At 48.6% G+C, this 26,282-nt stretch overlaps 1 protein-coding gene across 1 annotated transcript in view; it reads left to right on the top strand.

Annotated features, from left to right (window-relative positions):
- LOC123771020 (protein SpAN-like) overlaps positions 1-4,279 on the top strand; it is a 137,734-nt gene extending 133,455 nt beyond the window's left edge. The window contains exons 10-11 of the mRNA XM_069324431.1: positions 1,580-1,748; positions 3,387-4,279. Coding sequence (XP_069180532.1) covers positions 1,580-1,721 — 142 coding nt within the window. The 3' untranslated portion in view covers positions 1,722-1,748; positions 3,387-4,279. The remainder of the gene's footprint in view (positions 1-1,579; positions 1,749-3,386) is intronic.
- Positions 4,280-26,282: the final 22,003 nt, after the last annotated feature.

Genomic DNA, 26,282 nt, shown 5'->3' with positions numbered 1-26,282 from the left:
GGAGGGTGTATGGTGGAGGGTGTATGATGAAGGGTGTATGATGGAGGGTGTATGGTGGAGGGTGTATGACGGAGGGTGAATGACGGAGGGTGTATGACGGAGGGTGTATGACGGAGGGTGTATGACGGAGGGTGTATGACGGAAGGGGTATGATGGAGGGTGTATGATGGAGAGTGTATGATGGAGGGTGTATGATGGAGGGTGTATGATGAAGGGTGTATGATGGAGGGTGTATGGTGGAGGGTGTATGACGGAGGGTGAATGACGGAGGGTGTATGACGGAGGGTGTATGACGGAGGGTGTATGACGGAGGGTGTATGACGGAAGGGGTATGATGGTGGGTGTATGATGGAGGGTGTATGATGAAGGGTGTATGATGGAGGGTGTATGATGGAGGGTGTATGATGGAGGGTGTATGACGGAAGGTGTATGATGGAGGGTGTATGATGGAGGGTGTATGACGGAAGGTGTATGATGGAGGGTGTATGATGGAGGGTGAATGATGGAGGGTGTATGACGGAGGGTGTATGACGGAAGGTGTATGATGGAGGGTGTATGATGGAGGGTGTATGACGGAGGGTGTATGATGGAGGGTGTATGATGGAAGGTGTATGATGGAGGGTGTATGACGGAAGGTGTATGATGGAGGGTGTATGATGGAGGGTCTATGATGAAGGGTGTATGATGGAGGGTGTATGGTGGAGGGTTTATGATGGAGGGTGTATGATGGAGGGTGTATGATGGAGGGTGTATGACGGAAGGTGTATGACGGAGGGTGTATGATGGAGGGTGTATGACGGAAGGTGTATGATGGAGGGTGTATGACGGAAGGTGTATGATGGAGGGTGTATGATGGAGGGTGTATGATGGAGGTTGTATGGCATAGGGTGTATGACGGAGGGTGTATGATGAAAGGTGTATGATGGAGGGTGTATGATGGAGGTTGTATTGCATAGGGTGAATGGCGTAGGGTGTATGATGAAGGGTGTATGATGGAGGGTGTATGATGGAGGGTGTATGATGGAGGGTGTATGATGGAGGTTGTATGGCATAGGGTGTATGACGGAAGGGTGTATGATGAAAGGTGTATGATGGAGGGTGTATGATGGAGGTTGTATTGCATAGGGTGAATGGCGTAGGGTGTATGATGAAAGGTGTATGATGGAGTAATATTACTTGCCTGTAGATTTATGTGTTTGTTACCTTTGAGTTTGTTCTTGTGAGAGCTCTTTGCAATAATTAAATATTTCAACAGAAACTGTCAACTTCCAACAAACTGTTTGTTTCGACTTGAGGTCAACCTAATATTTATATCTGATTTCAACTCTTATTTTTCGTCCTAAGAACAATTCCAAATCTCTGTATGAGGTCAACTCAATATATGTACTTGAGGTCAACTAAACCCTTCAACTTTTTGCCCATTCCTTAAAAGTAATTGAAATTAACTCCATCTCTCTACTGATCATCACATCAACTCCATCAATCTATATAAGGTCAGCTGCAGGTTTTTAAGTTAGCTTCAACATCTGCTTTACTTTGCTCCAGCAAGATTGGTTATAATTGCAGGTTCCCATTTCAGGTACTGCGACAAGGACATTGTTCCCGGCCAAGTGTTCACGTCATCTGTCAACCCACTGATCCTCTTCTTCTACACTATAAGTAACCACTATTCTGGATGGTCGGCCACTGTGTCCTTCGTGCCACGTGCAGGGTGCACGTGAGGGAGAAGAGTCTTCACTAACAACTGGGTATTTCCGCTATTCTTGAGTGTTAGCAAACGATACAAAGAACTGTCATGCTATGATCAATACAATTGAGACCTGTAATTCAAATTATTTTGTTATAACAATTAACAGTAGCTTTAGAGAAAATAAAATAATATATATGTTAAGAACGCTTTTCACGTAGATTTTACAAAAGTTTGTGTTCGTGGAACCTGGTGAGCGCATCTCTGGTGACACAATAACACTTGATCATTTCCAGGTTAAGTTCTCTGGTACAAATACCTGGGCTTTTGTCCCCTGATTAGTTACTGCTTTAGTTACTCAACTAATAGTTTACTGCCTTAGTTACTCAACTGATAGTTTACTGCCTTAGTTACTCAACTGATAGTTTACTGTCTTAGTTACTAAACTGATAGTTTACTGCCTTAGTCACTAAACTGATAGTTTACTGCCTTAGTTACTCAACTGATAGTTTACTGTCTTAGTTACTAAACTGATAGTTTACTGCCTTAGTTACTCAACTGATAGTTTACTGTCTTAGTCACTAAACTGAAAGTTTACTGCCTTAGTTACTCAACTGATAGTTTACTGCCTTAGTCACTAAACTGATAGTTTACTGCCTTAGTTACTCAACTGATAGTTTACTGCCTTAGTCACTAAACTGATAGTTTACTGCCTTAGATACTCAACTGATAGTTTACTGTCTTAGTCACTAAACTGATAGTTTACTGCCTTAGATACTCAACTGATAGTTTACTGCATTATTTACTCAACTTATAGTTTACTGCATTAGTTACTTAACTCATAGTTTACTGTGTTAGTTACTCAACTTATAGTTTACTGCCTTAGATACTCAGCTGATAGTTTACTGCCTTAGTCACTAAACTGATAGTTTACTGCCTTAGTCACTAAACTGATAGTTTACTGCCTTAGATTCTCAACTTATAGTTTACTGCATTATTTACTCAACTTATAGTTTACTGCATTAGTTACTTAACTTATAGTTTACTGTCTTAGTTACTCAACCTATAGTTTACTGCCTTAGTTACTCAACTTGATTTACAATTAGTTGTTAAAACACCGAGAATAGTCACACTAACGTGGCTGCATCAATGAACAAATCCGTAGGAGCCGTGATGAAGGTTCGAACCTATGTTGTGGGATTCCCATACACACTCTCCAGAGGACCACGACATGGTATAATTTTGTTATACCAAGTCGTGGTCTAGTCGACTAGATCGTGTGCGTGGGAACACCCTCCGCTAAGATTCGAACCCTCATCACGTCTCCTACAGATTTTCTCATTAATTTTGAAGTAAATATATATATTACAAAGTATTTATGCTATTTGGACCTGATTACATCTTGGCAAGACTCTTCATTTAATTACAGTTTCCTCCCAGACTTGTTTTTGGAATTGATTGTTAATTGATTGTTCATAAACTATACTATGGTCGCCTGTCATATAATGATATGCTTTATGCCGTAATTAATATACAAATTTCGCTTTTTGTTTCAAATAATTTATTGGTTAAGGTTTAAGATTACGGTTGATACTCTGTTTATTAATACATTTGTGAAAACTGATCCGTTCATAAATCTTCATTTAGCCATTTTATGTCAAACTGTATCATATATATTTGTCCACTCCTCCCCCCACAGCATTCTGTGAGCAGAGGGACCTCAAATCAAATTGCTATGTCCGTGACCAGTCCTGGGTGAGGCGTTTAGTGATCACCGCATGCCGGAGAACACCTGCCCGCAATCAACCATCTACTGCGAATCTACCAATACGACGTACAACCTAGCTACCAATAAGACGTTCACCCCAGCTACCAATACGACGTTCACCCCAGCTACCAATAAGACGTTCACCACAGCTACCAATAAGACGTTCACCCCAGCTACCAATACGACGTTCACCCCAGCTACCAATAAGACGTTCACCCCAGCTACCAATAAGACGTTCACCCCAGCTACCAATAAGACGTTCACCACAGCTACCAATACGACGTTCACCCCAGCTACCAATACGACGTTCACCCCAGCTACCAATAAGACGTTCACCCCAGCTACCAATAAGACGTTCACCCTAGCTACCAATAAGACGTACACCCCAGCTACCAATAAGACGTTCACCCCAGCTACCAATAAGACGTACACTCCAGCTACCAATACGACGTTCACCCCAGCTACCAATAAGACGTTCACCCCAGCTACCAATACGACGTTCACCCCAGCTACCAATAAGACGTACACTCCAGCTACCAATAAGACGTACACCCCAGCTACCAATAAGACGAAGATAACCGCCTCTGGGAAACTGCTGGTCATGGAATATTCAACTCACCTGTCATCATTCTCCTCTGCTTGTTTGAGGACCGTTCACTGCACAAGGCTTTCCGAGGAGATTTTAGAAACTCTAAATTTAATAAATTACATGTGCAATGGTTATTGACAAGTTGACTGCTGTATTTTAATTTTACTAATTAAAAGTTTGATTTTTATTCAACAAATTTCCTACCGTATATTTGAAATAATTAACCTTCAACATCTGTTTTGTTTAATTTACCTCAAAATCTTACAGACGAACTAGGAGCAAAATATCTCATCAGCTTTGTGACGTCATAATCGTGAAGTTGTCAGTGGACGCTGCTTTCTCTTACACCGCTTTCCACATGTTCCTTACTCTTACTAATACGGAAAACTTCCCACTTAATCTACTCAGACAGAAAACTTTCTTACCTTGCTTCTTTGGAGAGTTAGGTCTGTTCACCCTAGTAATTTACCACACCATCTCAGATTTTGGTGCAATTTGGTACACTGAGAGACCTTATTGAGAGAAATTGTATGACTTTTGTCTCACATTTGTAGTTTAAAAGGTTCCGAATATACGCGACTTTGAATTTTGCCAAAAGGGTCAGTTTTCCAAGATTATGCCTTATTTCAATAGGACGAATCTTTGCTTCTATAGTACATGTATAATTCTTTCAAATACCCTTTTTAAATGTACTGAGTGGCTCTCCAACTTTTTTATATGCATATTTTAAATCAAGGTTCAAATAAAGATGTTAACCTTAAACTTAACTTGTGACCTTAGAATGGCACCTTAATGTCAACCCGGAATTTGTTTAAACTCCAACTATTAACTGGTATAAATGTGTATATGTGTATGTAACATGAATTGTCTTGGGTATTCTTTTTGGTAAGGAGCTACATTATTTTGAATGGATGTAACCAAAGCTGAAAACCTTGACCTCGAGTATATGTCTAACCTTTGTAGACCCATAACTCTGTAACTATTTGAACTGCAGCGGTGAGACAAATGTTCTTCTATTTCTTTTATTAATTTTTTTATGAAATTACATTTACCTTAACAATTTTTGACAAGTGCAAATCAGCAACACTCCCCCACCCAACCCCTCCTCCTCATTAGAATGAATTTCATGACCTCCTCCTTCCCTACAGCCATGCCAGTCACTGACCTGATGTACGGCTGGTTCTATCTTCTTGTAATCTTCAGTAAATGAAATCACACAACAAACTGGGCAATAACTTTAATGCTAGTTGACAATTACCTACATATGAAGATGGACATAATTAAATGCAAATTTGGTACGTGTCTTGATAAGAACTGAACTTGTCAATTGATATGTTCTATAATGATCCTGTCTACCAACTTCTCTAATCTTTACTATCGTTGCTAAATTTTGTTCGCGGCTTTGTTCATTCCCGCCTTGGTCAACGTGTAGTTCCGGCCAGTAGGGTAACTGGGTGACTGGTATCATTATCACATCACCTGCATCAGTAACCAGCTCATCTGGTGTAGTAGGATGCACAAAGGACTGTGCAGGTCCACGTGGGTGAAGGAAACTCAAGTTAATGTCACTGTTTTCTGGCTTGACCTTGTTGTACCCTGATTATTGTGTAACATTTAATTATTAATCGCTTTCAACATACTGGCACCAGAAATAGTTTTGGAGTGTGTGGAGAGTTTATGAGAATGGCAAATTTGAATTTGAGTCGAAGTGGGGCTCGTCCCCTCTGGATACTGGTAGTTTATGATGGGAGAGGGGGGGGTGGAGGTGACCGGGCATGGATATCCTGTGTAGCTGCCCATTGGGCGGCGTGTCAGAGAAGTGACCGGAAGTAACATTTGAGACGATCTTGTTAGGCTTCGTTGGTTGTGGGAGTGCAGGATCACGTGTTGACTGGAAGTGGTTTGAGAAGGCTGAATAAAAAGAGACACTGTTAAGTTGGCGGTCTCGGAGTTGGACAGGACTTCGATGCAGAAGGGCTTGACATATTTTGGACTCAGGAAGCATAAGAGAGTGATGGTGCGACATGTTCAGCTGATGGCTGCACTCGCTTTTTAATTACGGGTGTCAATTACGGGTGACAATTGTTGTTATTATATTAGTCTTGATATAATTTATAATTTAAAATTAGAATATTGTGTTGAAGCCACAAAAGTGAAGAATACCTATATATAAAAATTATGAAGCCTGATAAAAGGGTTGTTTTGATGAGACTAATTATGTAAAATTTACTCATTTTATTGAAAGATAAGCTAAGCAAAGCTAATGGGTTCATACCCCGTGAATGAGGATCAAATTTCTCTCTTTCCAGTGGTGTCTCCTTTCAGAATACTCTTTTTTTTTACTTTAGTGTTAGGTTTAATATTATGTATTTCTTCAGATACTTGATTTGGAGCTTGAGTAGGAATAGAGTTAAATATGTTATCTTTTATTCCCTTGATTTCTTCTAGAAGAAATCGGTATAGTTCAGAAAGGATTTTAAAATATTTTTTGGTACAAATTTTGACTTCAGTTATAATTATTTTTTCAGCTTTATTTATTTGAATAAGAGTGAATTTAAAAATCGTAATTTCTTTATCATTACTGTTAAAGTTAGGGGCGGCTCCTATTCATTTCTGGTTTCCCCAAGTAATGGAAGGGTTAAATTGAATTTAGGTAATAATTTTAATAACTTTGCAGAAAATAGGGTCAATAGTTTTATTATCTTATTTAGTTCATGATAAATGAAGATTACTTATAAGATTACTTAGAAGACTCTGACGAATTTCTGTCTACTATTGGACTCTGCCTAATATTCGGTCATTACTGGACTCTGATTATTTTCAGGCTTAAACTGGACTCTGACGAATTTCCGTCTACAACTGGACTCTGGCGAGTTTTCAGCATGAACTGGTCTCTGACTAATTTTCTGTCATTAATTGCCCAGCAAACAATTTTAGGTTGCCACAACATATCTGGAAAGTATTTGAAAGTATTGGAAACGTTTGTTTTATCGTATCAGATACGATATTGTGTGTGGACTTAAATAGGTTTCCAAAACTTATAACCAAGACATATGTATCTAACACTAATTTGAGATGTTGTGGCAACTTTACACTCCTAACATGAGTCATTCATAATCCATTCATACACCAATATGAATCTCTTATGAAAGGTTTGAGCCAATAATCTGAACCATTTTCACATCTTTGTGTTTAAAGTTAAGTTTCTTGAAATTAAATTATATTTTATATTATATTATTTTTATTATATTTTATATTATATTATTATTTTCAATTTAAATATTAAAACCAATTTAAGGGTAAAAAAAATCTAATAATTTATATTTCTTTTATTATTTACTAACAATTATAATTATTTACTAACGGAGAGAGGGGAGGCTGGACGGCGGAGAGTGGCGGACAGTGGCGGCGGTGGCGGATAGTGGCGGCGGGCGGACAGTGGCGGCGGTGGCGGATGGTGGCGGCGGGCGGGCGGACAGTGGCGGCGGGCGGGCGGACAGTGGCGGCGGGCGGACAGTGGCGGCTGTGGCGGATAGTGGCGGCGGGCGGACCGTGGCGGCTTTGGCGGCGGTGGTGGACAGTGGCGGCGGGCGGACAGTGGCGGCGGCGGGCGGACAGTGGCGGCGGCGGGCGGACAGTGGCGGCAGTGGGCGGACAGTGGTGGCGGCGGGCGGACAGTGGTGGCGGCGGGCGGACAGTGGCGGCGGTGGGCGGACAGTGGTGGCGGCGGGCGGACAGTGGAGGCGGCGGGCGGACAGTGGTGGCGGCGGGCGGACAGTGGTGGCGGCGGGCGGACAGTGGTGGCGGCGGGCGGACAGTGGTGGCGGTGGCAGACAGTGGTGGCGGTGGCGGTGGCGGACAGTGGTGGCGGTGGCGGACAGTGGCGGCGGGCGGACAGTGGCGGCGGTGGCGGATAGTGGCGGCGGGCGGACAGGGTTGGCGGCGGGCGGACAGTGGCGGCGGTGGCGGATAGTGGTGGCGGGCGGACAGTGGCGGCGGGCGGACAGTGGCGGCGGCCGGACAGTGGCGGCTGTGGCGGATAGTGGCGGCGGCGGGCGGACAGTGGAGGCGGCGGGCGGACAGTGGAGGCGGCGGGCGGACAGTGGAGGCGGCGGGCGGACAGTGGTGGCGGCGGGCGGACAGTGGTGGCGGCGGGCGGACAGTGGTGGCGGCGGGCGGACAGTGGTGGCGGCGGGCGGACAGTGGTGGCGGCGGGCGGACAGTGGTGGCGGACAGTGGCGGCGGAGGCGGACAGTGACGGCGGTGGCGGACAGTGGCGGCGGTGGCGGACAGTGGCGGCGGTGGCGGACAGTGGCGGCGGTGGCGGACACTGGCGGCTGTGTCTGGCGGTGGTGGCGGGCGGTGGCGGGTGGCGGCGTCTGTGATGAGTGGTGGCGGCTGGCGGTGGTGGGTGGTGGCGGCGGCGGTGGTGGGTGGTGGTGGCGGCGGCGGCTGGTGGTGGAGGGTGGTGGCGGCGGTGGTGGTGGGTGGTGGTGGCGGCGGCGGCTGGTGGTGGTGGGTGGTGGTGGCGGCGGTGGTGGTGGGTGGTGGTGGCGGCGGCGGCTGGTGGTGGTGGGTGGTGGCGGCGGTGGTGGTGGGTGGTGGTGGCGGCGGCGGCTGGTGGTGGTGGCGGCGGGTGGTGGGTGGCGGCGGCGGCTGGTGGTGGTGGGTGGTGGCGGCGGGTGGTGGGTGGTGGCGGCTGTGGTGGGTGGTGGCGGGCGGTGGCGGGCGGTGGCGGGCGGCGGCGGCTGTGGTGGGTGGTGACGATCGGCGGTGGGGGGGGCTGGTGGCGGCTGGCGGTGGCGGCTTGCGGTGGCGACTGTGGCAACGGGCGGTGACGGCTGATAGCGGGCGGTGGTGGCGGCTGGTGGCAGGTGGTGGTGGCGGCTGGTGGCAGGTGGTGGTGGCGGTGGTGGCGGCTGGTGGTGGCGGCTGGTGGTGGTGGCAGCTGGTGGCGGTGATGGCGGCTGGTGGTGGTGGCAGCTGGTGGCGGTGATGGCGGCTGGTGGTGGTGGTGGCTGGTGGTGGTGGCAGCTGGTGGTGGTGGTGGTGGTGATGGCGGCTGGTGGCGGGCGGTGGCGGCTTGTGGCGGCTGGTGGTGGCGGCGGTGGTGGGTGGTGGTGGTGGGTGGTGGTGGCGGCTGTGGTAGGTGGTGGCGGTGGTGTCGGCGGCGGCTGTGGTGGGTGGTGGCGGCGGCGGCGGTGATGGGTGGTGGCGGCGGCGGTGGTGGTGGGTGGTGGTGGCGGCGGCGGTGATGGGTGGTGGCGGCGGTGGTGGTGGCGGCGGCCGCGGCTGGTGGTGGTGGGTGGTGGTGGTGGGTGGTGGCGGCGGGTGGCGGTGGTGGGTGGCGGTGGTGGGTGGCGGTGGCTGGTGGCGGCTGGTGGTGGGAGGTGGCGGCGGGTGGTTAGTGGCGGTGGTGGGTGGCGGTGTTTGGTGGCGGGTGGCGGCTGGTGGCGGCTGGTGGTGGGTGGCGGCTGGTGGTGGGTGGTGGCAGGTGGCGGCTGGTGGTGGGTGGTGGCGGGTGGCGGCTGGTGGTGGGTGGCGGCTGGTGGTGGGTGGCGGGTGGCGGCGGGTGGCGGCTGGTGGTGGGTGGCGGGTGGCGGCGGGTGGCGGCTGGTGGTGGGTGGTGGCAGGTGGCGGCTGGTGGTGGCTGGTGGCGGGTGGCGGCTGGTGGTGGGTGGTAGCGGCGGGTGGTGAGTGGCGGTGGTGGGTGGCGGTGGCTGGTGGCTGGTGGCGGGTGGTGGCGGGTGGCGGCTGGTGGTGGGTGGTGGCGGGTGGCGGCTGGTGGTGGGTGGTGGCGGGTGGCGGCTGGTGGTGGGTGGCGGCGGGTGGTGGGTGGTGGCGGCGGGTGGTGAGTGGCGGTGGAGGGTGGCGGCGGCTGGTGGTGGGTGGTGGCGGGTGGCGGCGGGTGGTGGGTGGTGGCTGGTGGTGGGTGGTGGCGGGTGGCGGCTGGTGGTGGGTGGTGGCGGGTGGCGGCTGGTGGTGGGTGGCGGCTGGTGGTGGGTGGCGGCGGGTGGCGGCTGGTGGTGGGTGGCGGTGGGTGGCGGCGGGTGGCGGCGGGTGGCTGGTGGTGGGTGGTGGCGGGTGGCGGCTGGTGGTGGGTGGCGGCTGGTGGTGGCGGGTGGCGGCTGGTGGTGGGTGGCGGCTGGTGGTGGGTGGTGGCGGGTGGCGGCTGGTGGTGGGTGGCGGGTGGCGGCGGGTGGTGGGTGGTGGCGGCGGGTGGTGAGTGGCGGTGGAGGGTGGCGGCGGCTGGTGGTGGGTGGTGGCGGGTGGCGGCTGGTGGTGGGTGGTGGCGGGTGGCGGCTGGTGGTGGGTGGTGGCGGGTGGCGGCTGGTGGTGGGTGGCGGCTGGTGGTGGGTGGCGGGTGGCGGCGGGTGGCGGCTGGTGGCGGGTGGCGGCTGGTGGCGGGTGGCGGCTGGTGGTGGCGGGTGGCGGCTGGTGGTGGGTGGTGGCGGGTGGCGGCTGGTGGTGGGTGGTGGCGGGTGGCGGTGGGTGGCGGCTGGTGGTGGGTGGTGGCGGGTGGCGGCGGGTGGCGGGTGGCGGCTGGTGGTGGGCGGCGGGTGGCGGCTGGTGGTGGGCGGCGGGTGGCGGCTGGTGGTGGGCGGCGGGCGGACAGTGGTGGCGGCGGGCGGACAGTGGCGGCGGTGGGCGGACAGTGGTGGCGGCGGGCGGACAGTGGAGGCGGCGGGCGGACAGTGGTGGCGGCGGGCGGACAGTGGTGGCGGCGGGCGGACAGTGGTGGCGGCGGGCGGACAGTGGTGGCGGCGGGCGGACAGTGGTGGCGGTGGCAGACAGTGGTGGCGGTGGCAGACAGTGGTGGCGGTGGCGGACAGTGGTGGCGGTGGCGGATAGTGGCAGCGGGCGGACAGTGGCGGCGGTGGCGGATAGTGGCGGCGGGCGGACAGTGGCGTCGGGCGGACAGTGGCGGCGGGCGGACAGTGGCGGCGGTGGCGGATAGTGGCGGCGGGCGGACAGGGTTGGCGGCGGGCGGACAGTGGCGGCGGTGGCGGATAGTGGTGGCGGGCGGACAGTGGCGGCGGGGGGACAGTGGCGGCTGTGGCGGATAGTGGCGGCGGCGGGCGGACAGTGGAGGCGGCGGGCGGACAGTGGAGGCGGCGGGCGGACAGTGGAGGCGGCGGGCGGACAGTGGTGGCGGCGGGCGGACAGTGGTGGCGGCGGGCGGACAGTGGTGGCGGCGGGCGGACAGTGGTGGCGGCGGGCGGACAGTGGTGGCGGCGGGCGGACAGTGGTGGCGGCGGGCGGACAGTGGTGGCGGACAGTGGCGGCGGTGGCGGACAGTGACGGCGGTGGCGGACAGTGGCGGCGGTGGCGGACAGTGGCGGCGGTGGCGGACAGTGGCGGCGGTGGCGGACACTGGCGGCTGTGTCTGGCGGTGGTGGCGGGCGGTGGCGGGTGGCGGCGTCTGTGATGAGTGGTGGCGGCTGGCGGTGGTGGGTGGTGGCGGCGGCGGTGGTGGGTGGTGGTGGCGGCGGCGGCTGGTGGTGGAGGGTGGTGGCGGCGGTGGTGGTGGGTGGTGGTGGCGGCGGCGGCTGGTGGTGGTGGGTGGTGGTGGCGGCGGTGGTGGTGGGTGGTGGTGGCGGCGGCGGCTGGTGGTGGTGGGTGGTGGCGGCGGTGGTGGTGGGTGGTGGTGGCGGCGGCGGCTGGTGGTGATGGCGGTGGGTGGCGGCGGCGGCTGGTGGTGGTGGGTGGTGGCGGCTGTGGTGGGTGGTGGCGGGCGGTGGCGGGCGGTGGCGGGCGGTGGCGGGCGGTGGCGGGCGGTGGCGGGCGGTGGCGGGCGGTGGCGGGCGGCGGCGGCTGTGGTGGGTGGTGACGATCGGCGGTGGGGGGGGGCTGGTGGCGGCTGGCGGTGGCGGCTTGCGGTGGCGACTGTGGCAACGGGCGGTGACGGCTGATAGCGGGCGGTGGTGGCGGCTGGTGGCAGGTGGTGGTGGCGGCTGGTGGCAGGTGGTGGTGGCGGTGGTGGCGGCTGGTGGTGGTGGCAGCTGGTGGCGGTGATGGCGGCTGGTGGTGGTGGCAGCTGGTGGCGGTGATGGCGGCTGGTGGTGGTGGTGGCTGGTGGTGGTGGTGGTGGTGATGGCGGCTGTGGTGGGTGGTGGCGGTGGTGTCGGCGGCGGCTGTGGTGGGTGGTGGCGGCGGCGGCGGTGAAGGGTGGTGGCGGCGGCGGTGGTGGTGGCGGCGGCGGTGATGGGTGGTGGCGGCGGTGGTGGTGGGGGCGGCGGCGGCTGGTGGTGGTGGGTGGTGGTGGTGGGTGGTGGCGGCGGGTGGCGGTGGTGGGTGGCGGTGGTGGGTGGCGGTGGCTGGTGGCGGCTGGTGGTGGGAGGTGGCGGCGGGTGGTTAGTGGCGGTGGTGGGTGGCGGTGTTTGGTGGCGGGTGGCGGCTGGTGGCGGCTGGTGGTGGGTGGCGGGTGGCGGCTGGTGGTGGGTGGCGGCTGGTGGTGGGTCGCGGGTGGCGGCGGGTGGCGGCTGGTGGTGGGTGGCGGGTGGCGGCGGGTGGCGGCTGGTGGTGGGTGGTGGCAGGTGGCGGCTGGTGGTGGCTGGTGGCGGGTGGCGGCTGGTGGTGGGTGGTGGGTGGTAGCGGCGGGTGGTGAGTGGCGGTGGTGGGTGGCGGTGGCTGGTGGGTGGTGGCGGGTGGTGGCGGGTGGCGGCTGGTGGTGGGTGGTGGCGGGTGACGGCTGGTGGTGGGTGGTGGCGGGTGGCGGCTGGTGGTGGGTGGCGGGTGGCGGCGGGTGGTGGCGGCGGGTGGTGAGTGGCGGTGGAGGGTGGCGGCGGCTGGTGGTGGGTGGTGGTGGGTGGCGGCTGGTGGTGGGTGGCGGCGGGTGGTGGGTGGCGGTGGGTGGCGGCGGGTGGCAGCTGGTGGCGGGTGGCGGCTGGTGGCGGGTGGCGGCTGGTGGTGGCGGGTGGCGGCTGGTGGTGGGTGGTGGCGGGTGGCGGCTGGTGGTGGGTGGCAGTAGTCAAATATGTGACTAGAGCGACGCGCGCGCCAGCTGCCAGGTGGCACTCCTTGGAGTGCCAGCCGACAGGTGGCGCGCGTCGCTCTAGTCACACCGTGTTTTGGGGGAATTTCCCGGAAGTTTTGTTTCGGACGCTCTCACCTGACAGGTGGCGCGCGCGGGTGTCTAGTCACACAGGCTTTTGGGGGAATTTCCCGGAAGTTTTGGCGTGTGTGAGGGTGTAGTGTTTGGGTATGTGGACAGGAAAGAGGGGAGGTCCTGTTGGGCAGCTGACAGGTGGCACGCATCGCTCTAGTCACACCGGGTTTTGGGGGAATTTCCCGGAAGTTATGGCGCGTGTCGGAGGTAATTGGAGCGCGTCGCTCCAGTCCTCAGGGGTTAAGGTAAGTGCTCAGGAAAGATGAGAGTAAGTGGTAGAGTAAGTGATAGAGTAAGAAAATAGAAGGAAGATGTAGGAAGGAATAAAAGAGTTGATCGTGAGTTAGTGTGTAGATGAGAGGAGAAGGCAGCAGCAGCACGGTCTGTTATGTTGTTTTGGGATGGGAGCTGGATGGAGTTTCCCCCTCGTCTGGAGAGAGTGCTCTGGGCCATTATGTGGTTAGACAAACCCATTGACTCCCCTACAGGAAGGTCTTAAGTGGTGTTTGTAAGAAATGCATGGAAAGACACGGGACTGTTGTCTTCAGAGTGGTGATGTTCGCCCCACGGCGGGTCCTCTTACACTGGATTCGTTAAGGAAGGGGAGCGAAGTACATACGACAGACCCACACCTGTCAGCCATCAATCATTCACTCCCGCCCCCATCCCCACCCGCTCCCATACCATCAACCATTGTTCTGTGCAAAACCTTTTAGTATGTGTAAGCTATATCGTAACGTGATCAACATGGTGAGAGCAATAACGAGGGAAAAGTAAACACATTATATAAATTTTATTTCTTTATTAAACACTTAAGCGATTTACAACGATAATAATAATAATAAGACTTCTTCTTGGTGGTTTAGCTAGCAGACAGTTGTAGAAAGACCTTCATTCAGTCCATCGAACCTTCCCAACACGATAGTCAAGCAGTCAATCTGTAGAAAGGGAAAAAGGTTATAAGTTTTGTTGTTGTCAATGTTGTAAACATAAATACAGACATTATTGTGTTCATCATTCAATCCTAACATAAAGTATTACTCACCGCACTATCATCCTAGCCAACTTCGTCACACAGCGTTTCACACCCAGCATCACTACCGTTTAAGCAGAATGTTTGCCTACACACAGGCATTTTCATCTGAGCGTAATTGAATTTCAACACTTTTTCATCATTCTTGCGAAAATGACCATATTTAAACGCTTCATCAAAGTGAAGCAGGGCGGCCTCTAAGCCTAGTCTGCAAAAATGATAGGCAAAATAAACGGCGTAATTCCCACAGAAGTAACTATTCAAGGATTGTATCCTTTTCTTCATAATATATAGGGTATAGTCTTGGAAGTAGGACATAAACTCTTCGAAATATCTTGAATACGTTCCTATTGCAGGATTGGCATAGCTGTCTAGTATAACTATCTCGCTTCTACCTTCATCCTTATTTACATAGAATGTTATCCAATGACCCATTTTATTACGAGAACCCGAGTCCAGAGTGTTCATTATGAACACCACAGGTCTTTTTTTATGTATTTTTGTCAGTATTTTCCGTACGTCATCAGCTAGGAAACATCCTAGATAGTCTACCCTGGCACCTAAATTACTTCTGATAGCCTCATTTATTTCCAAACAATTCATATTAGTATTTTATCCTCGCGTATCGCAAATAACGCGACGATCCGCGTTAATGCTGATCACACCCGTTGTAGCCCCATAAACTAGAATGACTTTATTTCTAGCCACTCCGCGTTTAAATTCCAAAGCGATCCTCAGATTACCACTTTTTTCAATCGGGATGGTGTCATCGATATCCTCGGGTTGTAAATTAAAGGCCAGTATGGTTCCACCATTCACATATGTGTCATAAGATAATATATTGTCTTTATCGAATCCTAAGGCTTGTAATGCTGTGTAATACAACTTGGCGCAGTTATGAGGGAAGTCACACCCAATATTGACAATATTAGTGCTATTCTGGGATATTAATACTTTACTAAGCTCGCAGTTTTCCAAATAAAGCGGGTTGCGATTATATGCACCAGACACTGCCTCCATATCAAGGATGATCATATATAAATGTTCTGGTATAACAGTCCCCCACGGCTGGTCCATTGTTATAGAGCGTTGACCCGTGCCCAATATATACGTTTTGTATAAAGTTTTATTAAAAGTATACGTAATAGGAGAGTTGTTCTGCACCATGGCTTTATTAATGGCTACTAATCCTTCAGGGTAAGGCAATACCCGATCCACCCATAGACGTGTAGACTTGATATTATATTTAAAATTAGCGTGTTCATTATCGCTGAGTATAAGCCACTTATCAGGTTGAAGTTCGAGCCGCACCCTGATGTCCACATTATCCAAAACGTATTCACTAACGGATGTGACATCCAGCATTAGTTTAAAACACGTATTCACGCCACTCGTTTTCATATCAGTCATCCGTTGCTTCTCATTAGCCGAGGCATTAGTGAAATAACCAGCTTCAATTTTACCAGGATCAACTCGGTTAAAAAACTGTGACAGTTTATCATAGCGGTTAGCCTTACACCCAGAAATTGTAGATAATAACTTTACGTATGACCAGAATGAGAATAATGAGCTGGTTTCAACTACTGTTTCGTTTAAATACACAATAGCGGATTTGAATAGAGTTTGCGATAATCCATTCACCAACGATGCGTTTTTAGCATCTCCTAAAGGCGTTATTCCATCTTCTTCGGTTAGATCAATAGTCAACTCTAAAGCTATAGATGATAAATCCACCAGTTGACCATTCACTCCCTTGATGATGAATTCCAGATAAGTGTCTGTAAACTTATTATTGAACCCAGAATTCACAGGTAATACATCCACCGTTTGTCTGCTGGCAATTGTTGATTCTACCAATCGAGGAGAAAATACTTTAGGAAAGGCTTCACTAACAGCAGCTGTATAGTGTTCTAATGGCACCTGGAGGCCAAGAGCGTTATATCCGGCCATGTTCGCGCTTTAGACAACACCAACCGAGTGAGAAGAAGTTATGACAACACATCATTATATTTCGCTTTAGTAAAACGTTTGATGTTTACTATTTTTTTTGTTTGTTTATTCTTTTTCTGCACTCTTCCACCTATCATTTGCTTCCCCACTCCTTTCAATGTTTCAATTCCGCGTTTCTTAAGAGATTGTTTGAAAGTTTGTTTGTCATTATTAATGTCATCTAGTACGTTCTGCCCCAAGCTAAGCGCAGCCGGGGCCAGAGTCCTCATGATAAAGGGCGCTGCTCGACGCGCTATCCCGCTTAAAAAGGAAAATATTCCTCCTCCTCGCGTATAACGTCTACTACTGTTGAAAATCCGTATATCATCAGTCCCTCCACCTCTAGGAGGGGTTAACAGAATGTATAATTCCTCAACAGAGGGAGGAATAAAGTGGACACGCATTTCTCCGCTTGTTTCAGACGAATGAGGAGTGGTGGGAAAGCATTGGTGTTATATACCTCCTGCAACGGGGCGTACATGCAAGACTGCTATGGTGCACCCACGTTCATCGAAATGTATGGGGTTACCATCTTGATCCCTAATAGTGATGCTGACGCTATCTATCATGTTAGTGTTAAGACGCACATATAGTTTTTTATTGTTGCTGTTATCACTTCCATTTAGGGAGATTACATCCAAAATATTTACAGACTGGTTTCCATATCTAGTAGAAGAGATTCTATCGCAATAAACACACAGAATATCAACTCCTCCTCTAGGCATTGGCGGGAATAGACATGTGTTAACTACACTCGAGGCATACTGACGTTTTGCGAATATGTCATATTCTATTTCTGGAACTACGCCCAACACTTTCCCAAAAGCGGTTCCAAATGATAATGTAACTCTACTGATGTTTTTATGCCCCGTTGCAGAGCTAATATTCTCATCACTAATCACAGTAGTGAACTTGTTTCGATTGGAGGAAGAATCATATTTAATAAAATGCGTTCCATATTTAGCTGAAAATTGTTTTAATGACTTTCCTAAAAAACTCAGTTTAGCATTACTTGAAAATATGGTGTCTATTTCTCTATTAATCCTGGTATTAATTTCTTTTATAGTTCCGGCTAAAACATCAGATGATAATAAATGCTTTGAATGCATGTATTTCCCCTCGCTCACTTTCTCATACGTAACGCCTACACGTATATATGCCTCAGGATTATCACGCTTAATAACGTAATGTGAAGTGGGGAGGAGTAATTTTTGTAGACACATTTCATAACTCCTCCTGGGATCTAATTCTAGCTGGTTAAACAATCGATTTTGGAAAGATGCGGGGATGTTATTGGGGAATAAATGCGTATCTGATACACTGGTGGCGTATATCACGTGAGTGTCCATCGCTCTATCTCCTTAGACCGCTTTTTGTCTAGTAAAGCCATCTACACATTACACGCTCATTTATATACACTCACCTGCTAATATACAATCCAAGAAGCTTTCCTTTTACTGTGAGGATCAATCTTGACAGTTGCCTTTCTCTTAACAGACGGAGGTTCATACACTTGACTGCTTGCCGTAGTATTACGGAATAAATCTCGCGATGTAGATGTTAGTGTGAAAAACAGTTGAGCAATGGGGAGTTTATCCGGTAGAAAAACAGATTTAAGCACAGTCATTTTATGTATAATGTCATTAATTATATGTATGCCAGATACTGGAGCCAATACATTTCCATTCAGATCCCAACGAACGATTCCAGTAGCATCATAATGGTTTAGCAAGGATCTTGCATATTCGTGATCTCTCACTTTCAACTTCAAATCTATTAAATGTTTTATGGAAGGGTTGGTATGCAGCTGAGGAGGAGGAGGTGGTGGTTTGACAGTAAGATGACGAGCAACCGCTTTCACAGTGGGGTAGGCAGGGCTGTGTGCAGCTTTCCGGTTGTCCACTATTTTACGCGGTACGAGATAAAAGGCTTTCATTTTACTTACTTACTGAACAACCGTGTAATTAAACTAGCTGCTATTGGTAAAATAATGGATAAAATACTGCCTCCTCGTTTGCTGGTTAATATCTGTTTCTTAGTTGACACAGAAGGTTTCTTACAGGCTAGTGACCGAATAAGCAATTTATATTTTTTCAACTTTTTAACGACCTTGTCAGGCACGGGCAATTTTTTTTTTAAAAAGTTATTAAAAATTTCTGATAAACAATTTATATGTGGTTTCTTCAATTTTTCAATCAACTGCTTTCTCGAGGAATACTGAAGTTTTGATAATAGTTGGATCAATTCCTTGTATTTATAAACTAAGGGCTTCTTCATTATAAATGTAATATCTCAGCAGCATCAATCCATTGATCGAATGATCGATCATAACCTGCGTACCTAACTTTATACTGGAGTTTGCCAGAGACTCTGCGTTGTCCCAATACCTTCTCAATATTAAAGGTTTGAGGCAAATGTGTTGGTGTTAATTCTTGTTTATAGAAGCCACCATCAATTTCTTCCCCATTCAGATCTTTTAGAAAGTATAAAGGGATGTGTTGTCTCCGATCAATACGTGTAACTGTAAAGATCTCGCGGGTGTTCTGCTGCTTAAACCCTTTCTTAAACTTGGAAATGCGATCAGATAGAGTGATGCGTACTGTATCACCAACACTCAATCGAGGAATGACAGTTCTCTTTGATTTGCTCGGGCTTTTATACATTAAATCAAATTGTTTGGCGTGTTCGCTGGGCGAGGATAGAGCGTGCACCTCCGCAGGTGTCTTCCCCTTCAATCCTCTGTGTGGGGTTAAATTATATGTTTTCACAATATCTGGTAGAGCCTGCATGTATTTTAAAGTGTTGCGCGCCGTCATAAACTTGTAAAGTTTACCTTTTAAAGTACGTATGAACCGCTCAGCGATTGAAGCTTTAGTCTCCTGAGAAAATACACTATATAACCGTACTTTCCTTGCTGTCAGCATTTTTTTCATAGTGGCGTTATAAAATTCGCCACCTCGATCAGAATTAATTTTGCGCACTCCTTGAGAATGAGGTGAATCTAGAATTAAAGCTAGAGCTTTCGTGGTGCTTTTCCCATCCTTAGCGCGTAAGGGTACTACTTGGGCGTACCTGGAGAAAATATCTACGCATACGAGTAAATATTTCACTCCGTCATTATGTTTGTCCAATAAACTCATCTCGGCCAAGTCTATAGCTTGAAATAGTCGTGGTTTAGGGCTTAACACCCGACGCCGAGGGAATTTATGCGGTTGTAAATAATGCAACGTATAGGAGTCAGAGCTTTTCAGATAGTCCTTTACATCGGCTAGAGTTATACTAGAGTTAATTAATTTGGCGGCCTTATACAATCTCTGTACCCCTCCAAGCCCTCCGCTAGATGAGGGGTCGTTATATACTCCTTCCAGTACATCTTTCTTGCTCACCATTGGTAAACTATCTCATAGGGCGGTTCGTGAACAATATTACCGCGTAATGTTATCGTAGATGGAGTGTTCGAGCCCAGATCTACTAGCAAATAGCCGTAGGGTTGACTAATAACTTGCTTATATAACTCTACAAATTTCTTTGAATCCACTTTCCCAAATATTTGTCGTCCGAGTGTTTCAATTTGTGACAGGTCTCGTGATTTAACCAATATGAAATGAGAAGCATTTAAACTAATATTCCTCGAATATTTACCAGGAAAAAATATATTTTGAGTAATCAATATGACGGAAACCGTGAAATGTCGGCCCCTAGTAAACATGTCTGATACGATTTTTGAATTCGCAGACTCTGTAAAAAGGTCATCGTAGATTACTAAGATATGCGAGTCATTATCTACTCGCTCTTCCACAGGATCAATAATGGTTGAATGCTCGATCAGCTTCCCTTTAATTTGTGGATCTGATCGTAATTCAGAGTAACCTCCTCCACATATGATTATTGAGGAGAACTTGTGCTGATACTTCCTTACAAGTTTACTGCACAAGTAGGATTTTCCGCTGTTTGAATAACCAGCAATAATAACACGAGATGGTTCTCTGAAAATATCTAGATGTTCCTCATGGATTATATCATAGGAACTGTCCATGATTAATGCTTCGTTAAGACTGCTAAAAACTAAGGAACTGAGGTGGTATTTATACAAACATAGTCATTTACAGGTGTTTATTCACATATTTTATGTACAGCAACATCATTTTTTTTTTTTTTTTTAAACTAAACATAGTTCTTACAGTTCACAAACAATGATATTAAACAGCATAGTTCTTACAGTTCACAAACAATAATATTAAACATCATATTTTTTTTTTAAACTAATCATAGTTCTTACAGTTCACAAACGATAATATTAAACATCCTATTCATTTAGTATACAAAGTTCTAGACATATTGGCATCCATCTTAATACTACCTAACAATTGTACAACATAAAATCTAGCGAGGGTTGAATAGTTTCTGAGCTGTAGCATCGCGTTTGCTCCAGGGACGGAATATTGGGTAGAGTCTCTGTGCTTGCTCTACTTCCTCCTCCTCCATAATCACTTCTTCCATCTCCTCCTCCTCTCTCACTTCTACATCCATCTCATCATCATCATTGTTATTGGGAATATCAGGATGACCATACGCTAGGGACTGTGTGGGGCTTAAAATGTAGCGTTTATCGTCAAATGCTGACAATCCTCTGCAGGTACTGCGACATGTACAAATCTTTCCTTGCACGTTGCGTATAGATCTCGACACATACCTGATTGAAGTGTTTGTTTCAAGAGTGTGTTGAAATGAGTCATGTGAGAGTTTCTCTTGTAGATGGTATGGTACGCCCTTACACTTACAAGTGTGCTCCCCATCATGTGTGGTGAACGAATATGTTTTAGGTCTGAGAGCAATTAACTGGTTAATAATCTTAGAGCCTATTTCAGACTTGAGCAATCCTAGTTCACCTTCTCGCGCTTTAGAGTAGGATGGATGTGTGACATTAAAATTGCTAAAATCCATACAGTCGAAGAGAGGAGACTTATTCATCTCTTCAAACACATCCTGACAGTCCAGTTTAATGATGAAAGAGTCGGTGTCTGTATATAACAGACTCGCTTTATCCCCATACGCAGGTTTGACAACATCATACCAGAACTCATAGAGTCGCCTCTTAGCAATTTGAAGTATATGATAGCCCAGATACGTAGGAGTGTTGACTAGGAGAGACTTCTGCTTGATAGTACATATCACACGATCCTTACTTAACAAAAGACTCCGCTTGAAGAATGGGTTTCGAGCATGTTTCAGGAAATGACTACGATCTGTGACCAAATAGTGTTTGTTCCCATATTTAGATACATCTGTGAGACTCTTTCCATATATAGAGTTTGATACGAGTTTGAAAGCCCTTTTTTTATCGCGCATTTGGTACTGGCTCGTTCACGAACATTGGTTTCAATGAAGTCTTTAAGGTAACTCTCCTGCTCGAATTCGTAGATGTCGTGAACTTTAGCTACTTCTAATCCAATGCGCATGAGCAACTGTAACAAGTCCAGACTAACGAGGTAATCTTTCTGAGGAAGGTGAGAAGCAATTAATTTAGTGTTGTTTTTAGGCAGTCCACGACTTTCTTCTGTAAGAATATTCTTACTGTAGGGTGAAATGTGTTCCTCAGTAATGCATGTATGTGAAAGAACTAGGGGCAGTTCATCTGTATACCTAGCTACCTCAGGTCGGACCTGGAGTGTATCACACAACACCCAATACCCCTTGGTCCCGTCACATGGGATATTCTCCAAACCTTGCTCCAGCAGTACGTCACGCTCATCATGTGTCAGTTTCCGGATCCCACCCCGAGGGAGTAGTTCAGTCATACACGCCCCGTAAAGACTATTAAAGTCTAAGTAGATGATGTAGCTACTATCTTCCCCTAGATCTAAGCCTGTGTGCCTGTTCTCCACATTCGTGTACTGTCTCGTCACACTGGTGAACCCACCTCGGAGATTCCGACGAAGTAAATCATATAACATTGGGTCTGACACAACATCAAGTTGAACTTTCGATTTAAGCAAGAACGCATCCCAAGCAAATGAGGGTAAAGAAATGTAGTGTGAAATGTCTAATTTGTAGAGAGCAAGCATGGTGTCTCGCCAGACTGTGAACACATCGGCTAGCAATCCTGTGTCCACTTTGAGGTAAAGGAGCAGATACTCCCCTATGTTACGACATTTAGCCAAATCAAAAATTTCTAAGGCTTGTTTATAATCTGTTTCTGACAACTCTTCGTCTTTTAGTGTATTGTAAAACTTATCACGAGAAGGAAGGTGTGGTTCATCTAACACAGACATAGAGGATAAATAATCATAGCAGAATGATTGTTTACCCTTCAACAGTTTTGGGATGGCCGCTTTATTTACCCCCTTTAACATAGCCAAAGTGAATGTGGTAGGTTTCCCACTATCAATATGATCCTTGGCTATTCTTCCTAGCGAGCCGTTGAGAAGGGCTAAACTATCCAAAAATCTTAAGTTGTTCACATCAACTTTCATAAATTTAAATCCATCCTTGGCTAATATATCTATTTCACTTCCTGGTCTATCTCTCATCTCGTTTAGGATTACTCCTAAATCATAGGAAGCGTTGTGTGAAAATGTGTATAGGAACTTGTATGAATTTACACACTGCAAATTACATCTATCACAGTACGCTGCTTGATAATTGTGGAATCTTACTGTGTGGTCGTGATGACGGACTTTGATTACATCTTCTCCGTTAAAAGGTATATCACAGAGTTCACAGGCTGTTTTTGTCTCAAATAGTGCCTGCTGTTGCTGAGACATGTGAAGTTCATAGGATGCTAACCCCTTCTTGATTCTAGCCCATGACGCTTCTAGCGTGGTTATAAAGTGATTGACCGCATCTTTACCCAAATAAGTAACTTTCTCAACAATATTCTTCTGTCTGTCAATGATGATGTACGCATACGCCACTGCATTGTGACGTGTTTCTATCATTCCCTTAGGGTTCGAGCGGTCTAGCATGCACTCAAAGTCATAAAAGCACATGTGACTAGGACCATATCCCCGTCCATAGTTACGGAAAGTAATCTTCCTCTCTGGTGGGTAGAATTTGAGAGTCTGATGTACTTTGCATGTACTTTCATGACTCTGCATGCTATCTGCTGGGAGTGATATCAAACAACAGTGACAGAAGCTGTGATGACTTGGGATTAGATCTCCATGACCTCGTATATTACGTACATATTGGTTAAAATCCTTAATTAATACTAAATGATGAGCTTCCAACATCAGCAATGGTATGACGTCTGTATATCCTCCTCTTCCCTTCCTAGCTAGTGTAATGTAGTGTCGTTGTCGTCTAGCATTTTCATCTCTTTCTAGTGAATAGATGAATATACTGACTTTATTCATTTTCTCTACCTTGTGAATATCCTCAAACGTCACTGCAGAATTGACATCTGCTGGCCATTTCATGTGTCTGAGACACCAACTAGCATTCACAGATCTAGCGCGGATATTACCTAGTCGCATTCCCTTAGCTAAACATTTATAAGCAGCAACACACTGCATAAGGCAAATATCAGCCTCTCCCTCTGGATTGAAAACCAATTTTTTCCCACGCAAGCCTTCAGGATAGTCTACATGTGAGCCTAATCTTATCGGATGTTCTATCTGTCCACAGTTAATGTAAAACCCGGTGAGCCGCTCAACCAAGACATTGGACCCTTCCTTCGCTTCCAGATACTGGGATATTTTCTCTGTCAATTCATCAGCCCAAAAATCAATAAGAGTTTCTACTTCCTCTAGAGTAATTCTCTGCCCCTCACCTCGTATGGGAAAGCCGTCGTTATTTATAGGATCCAATAGATTATCCTCCCTGTCTTGTTGTACATTTAAATTTCTCACAATTAGAGTGATGTCTGGGTAAATTAGGAGGAATGGGTGTCGTGGAGAGAAGAGGGCGCGTATCTCATTAATGAAAAAATCCCTATATGTTCGCAGATAGAGTCCTGGTGAGGTGTTAACATGTTCTGGTATGGAGAATGAAAGCCGGACGTAGCTGCCGTTATAGTTGTCAATTCGATCCAGCAACCGAGGTTGAATTTCTAGCGCAGGTGGAGGAGAGGGGGAAAGAGGTGGAGGGGGTGAAGGGATAGGGCTGGGAGGGGTGGGGGGTGGTGATAACCCTCCCCCTCCGAGATGAATGGGTGAGACCGCTGGCTCAGCTACTACGCCAGACGGTGCTAACAAGTCAGAATTGACAGACGCTGGCGGGTCAAGGTCACGGTCTGCTGAGCAGATGTCTGAGTCACTGTCTGAGATGAAAATGGTACGATTCTCACCACTGCTGCTGCTGCTGCTGCTGTCGCTGTTTGATTGGGGTATGGGGCTGGGGGAGGAACGGGGGGTTGAGTGTGCGGGTGAACGAGTCCTCCTCCTCCCCTCCCTGTGAGAGCCGGAAGTGGCTACTGTCCGCCCTGCTGTGTCACTCTCACTACCACTGCTACTGCAGCTGTCGCTGGATGCCAAATCTATGCACAGCGGTGTGTTGTCTGTAAAAAAAAAAAAGAAAACATATTATCTCTAGAAAGAATGAAAGCGTATATATTATGAGGTATGGGAACAGACTAGGGGGATTAATATGATTAGGAAATAGACTGAAATCGGACAGTAATAACTTACTTATGGCCTGGTGAAGGGGTTGAGCAGGTGAGTGGGTATGAATTCGTAACATCGTGTTAACAGGGGGCGATACGGTCTCGTAGCCCTCCATCTGTCGGGGTGGGTGACCTTGATGAAGGGGTGGGGGGTGGCCGCGAGTGAGATGTGCACTCCTTAGCTCAGTGTGTGAGGAATGGGGTATAGGCTCGATGACGTCGATCTGTTCCCTCCGTCGATTGAGGTATGGATTATAACCTGAAATGGAACAAATGATATTCAGCATGGGTGAATGGGGAAAAAATATGATTATTATTATGCATGTGTGTTCGCTTGCAAGTGGATGAAATACAGATATGAGAAGTATATTTTTATATGCTACCTACGTTTATGTGAAGTTTCATTCCGGCGATGACCTCCTCGCGGGACAGGTGAGCAATAAGGACACTTCACGGTTTTGTAAACTGAAATTGGAAAGAACATATTTAACTGTGTGGAATGTAATAGCCCGAATGAGAAAATATTCTCACACTATAGTAGTTTACACGCGATATTTCACCTGTGGATGTCATAAAATGAACTGTGGAATATTAAATATGAATAACACTCACGGTTATCACAGAAAATCTGCTGACATCGCTTGCATTTGATGTCGTAATGTCCTAGGGGCGGTTTTTCACAGCTAGCGCATTGCAGTCGACACAGTTGATTCGGTGATGGAATATAAAACACTCCGCATTTCATGCAGGCTGTAGAGCTTCGCCTTTCCATGACATGGAGCTGTATGGTGTGTGTGTAGCGGATGAAGTCTCGCAGGGAACTGACGGGGCGTTTGTGTGTGAGGGGAGTGAAACGACCTGGGTCAAATGAGAAGTGATTGATGGGTGACAGGTGAGGGTCTGTCTGTCGGCAGGAGTAAGTACCTCGCGCCTCCTTACCGGAATCCACAGTGTATGGGAAGGCGTCGTGGGACGAACATCTCCACTCTTCTAAAGACAACGAAAACCTTTTAGACAAATGGTCCCCCAGTTCCGCTGGAGAGTGCTCTCTCACCCCTCAACACTTGCGATTTCCTGTAGGGGAGTCAATGGGTTTGTCTAACCACATAATGGCCCAGAGCACTCTCTCCAGACGAGGGGGAAACTCCATCCAGCTCCCATCCCAAAACAACATAACAGACCGTGCTGCTGCTGCCTTCTCCTCTCATCTACACACTAACTCACGATCAACTCTTTTATTCCTTCCTACATCTTCCTTCTATTTTCTTACTCTATCACTTACTCTACCACTTACTCTCATCTTTCCTGAGCACTTACCTTAACCCCTGAGGACTGGAGCGACGCGCTCCAATTACCTCCGACACGCGCCATAACTTCCGGGAAATTCCCCCAAAACCCGGTGTGACTAGAGCGACGCGTGCCACCTGTCAGCTGCCCAACAGGACCTCCCCTCTTTCCTGTCCACATACCCAAACACTACACCCTCACACACGCCAAAACTTCCG

Source organism: Procambarus clarkii, chromosome 14 (genome assembly GCF_040958095.1).
Source record: "Procambarus clarkii isolate CNS0578487 chromosome 14, FALCON_Pclarkii_2.0, whole genome shotgun sequence".
NCBI lineage: Eukaryota > Metazoa > Arthropoda > Malacostraca > Decapoda > Cambaridae > Procambarus > Procambarus clarkii.
The sequence above is the reverse complement of the archived record's forward strand: the minus strand, read 5'-3'. Positions and strand labels throughout refer to the sequence as shown.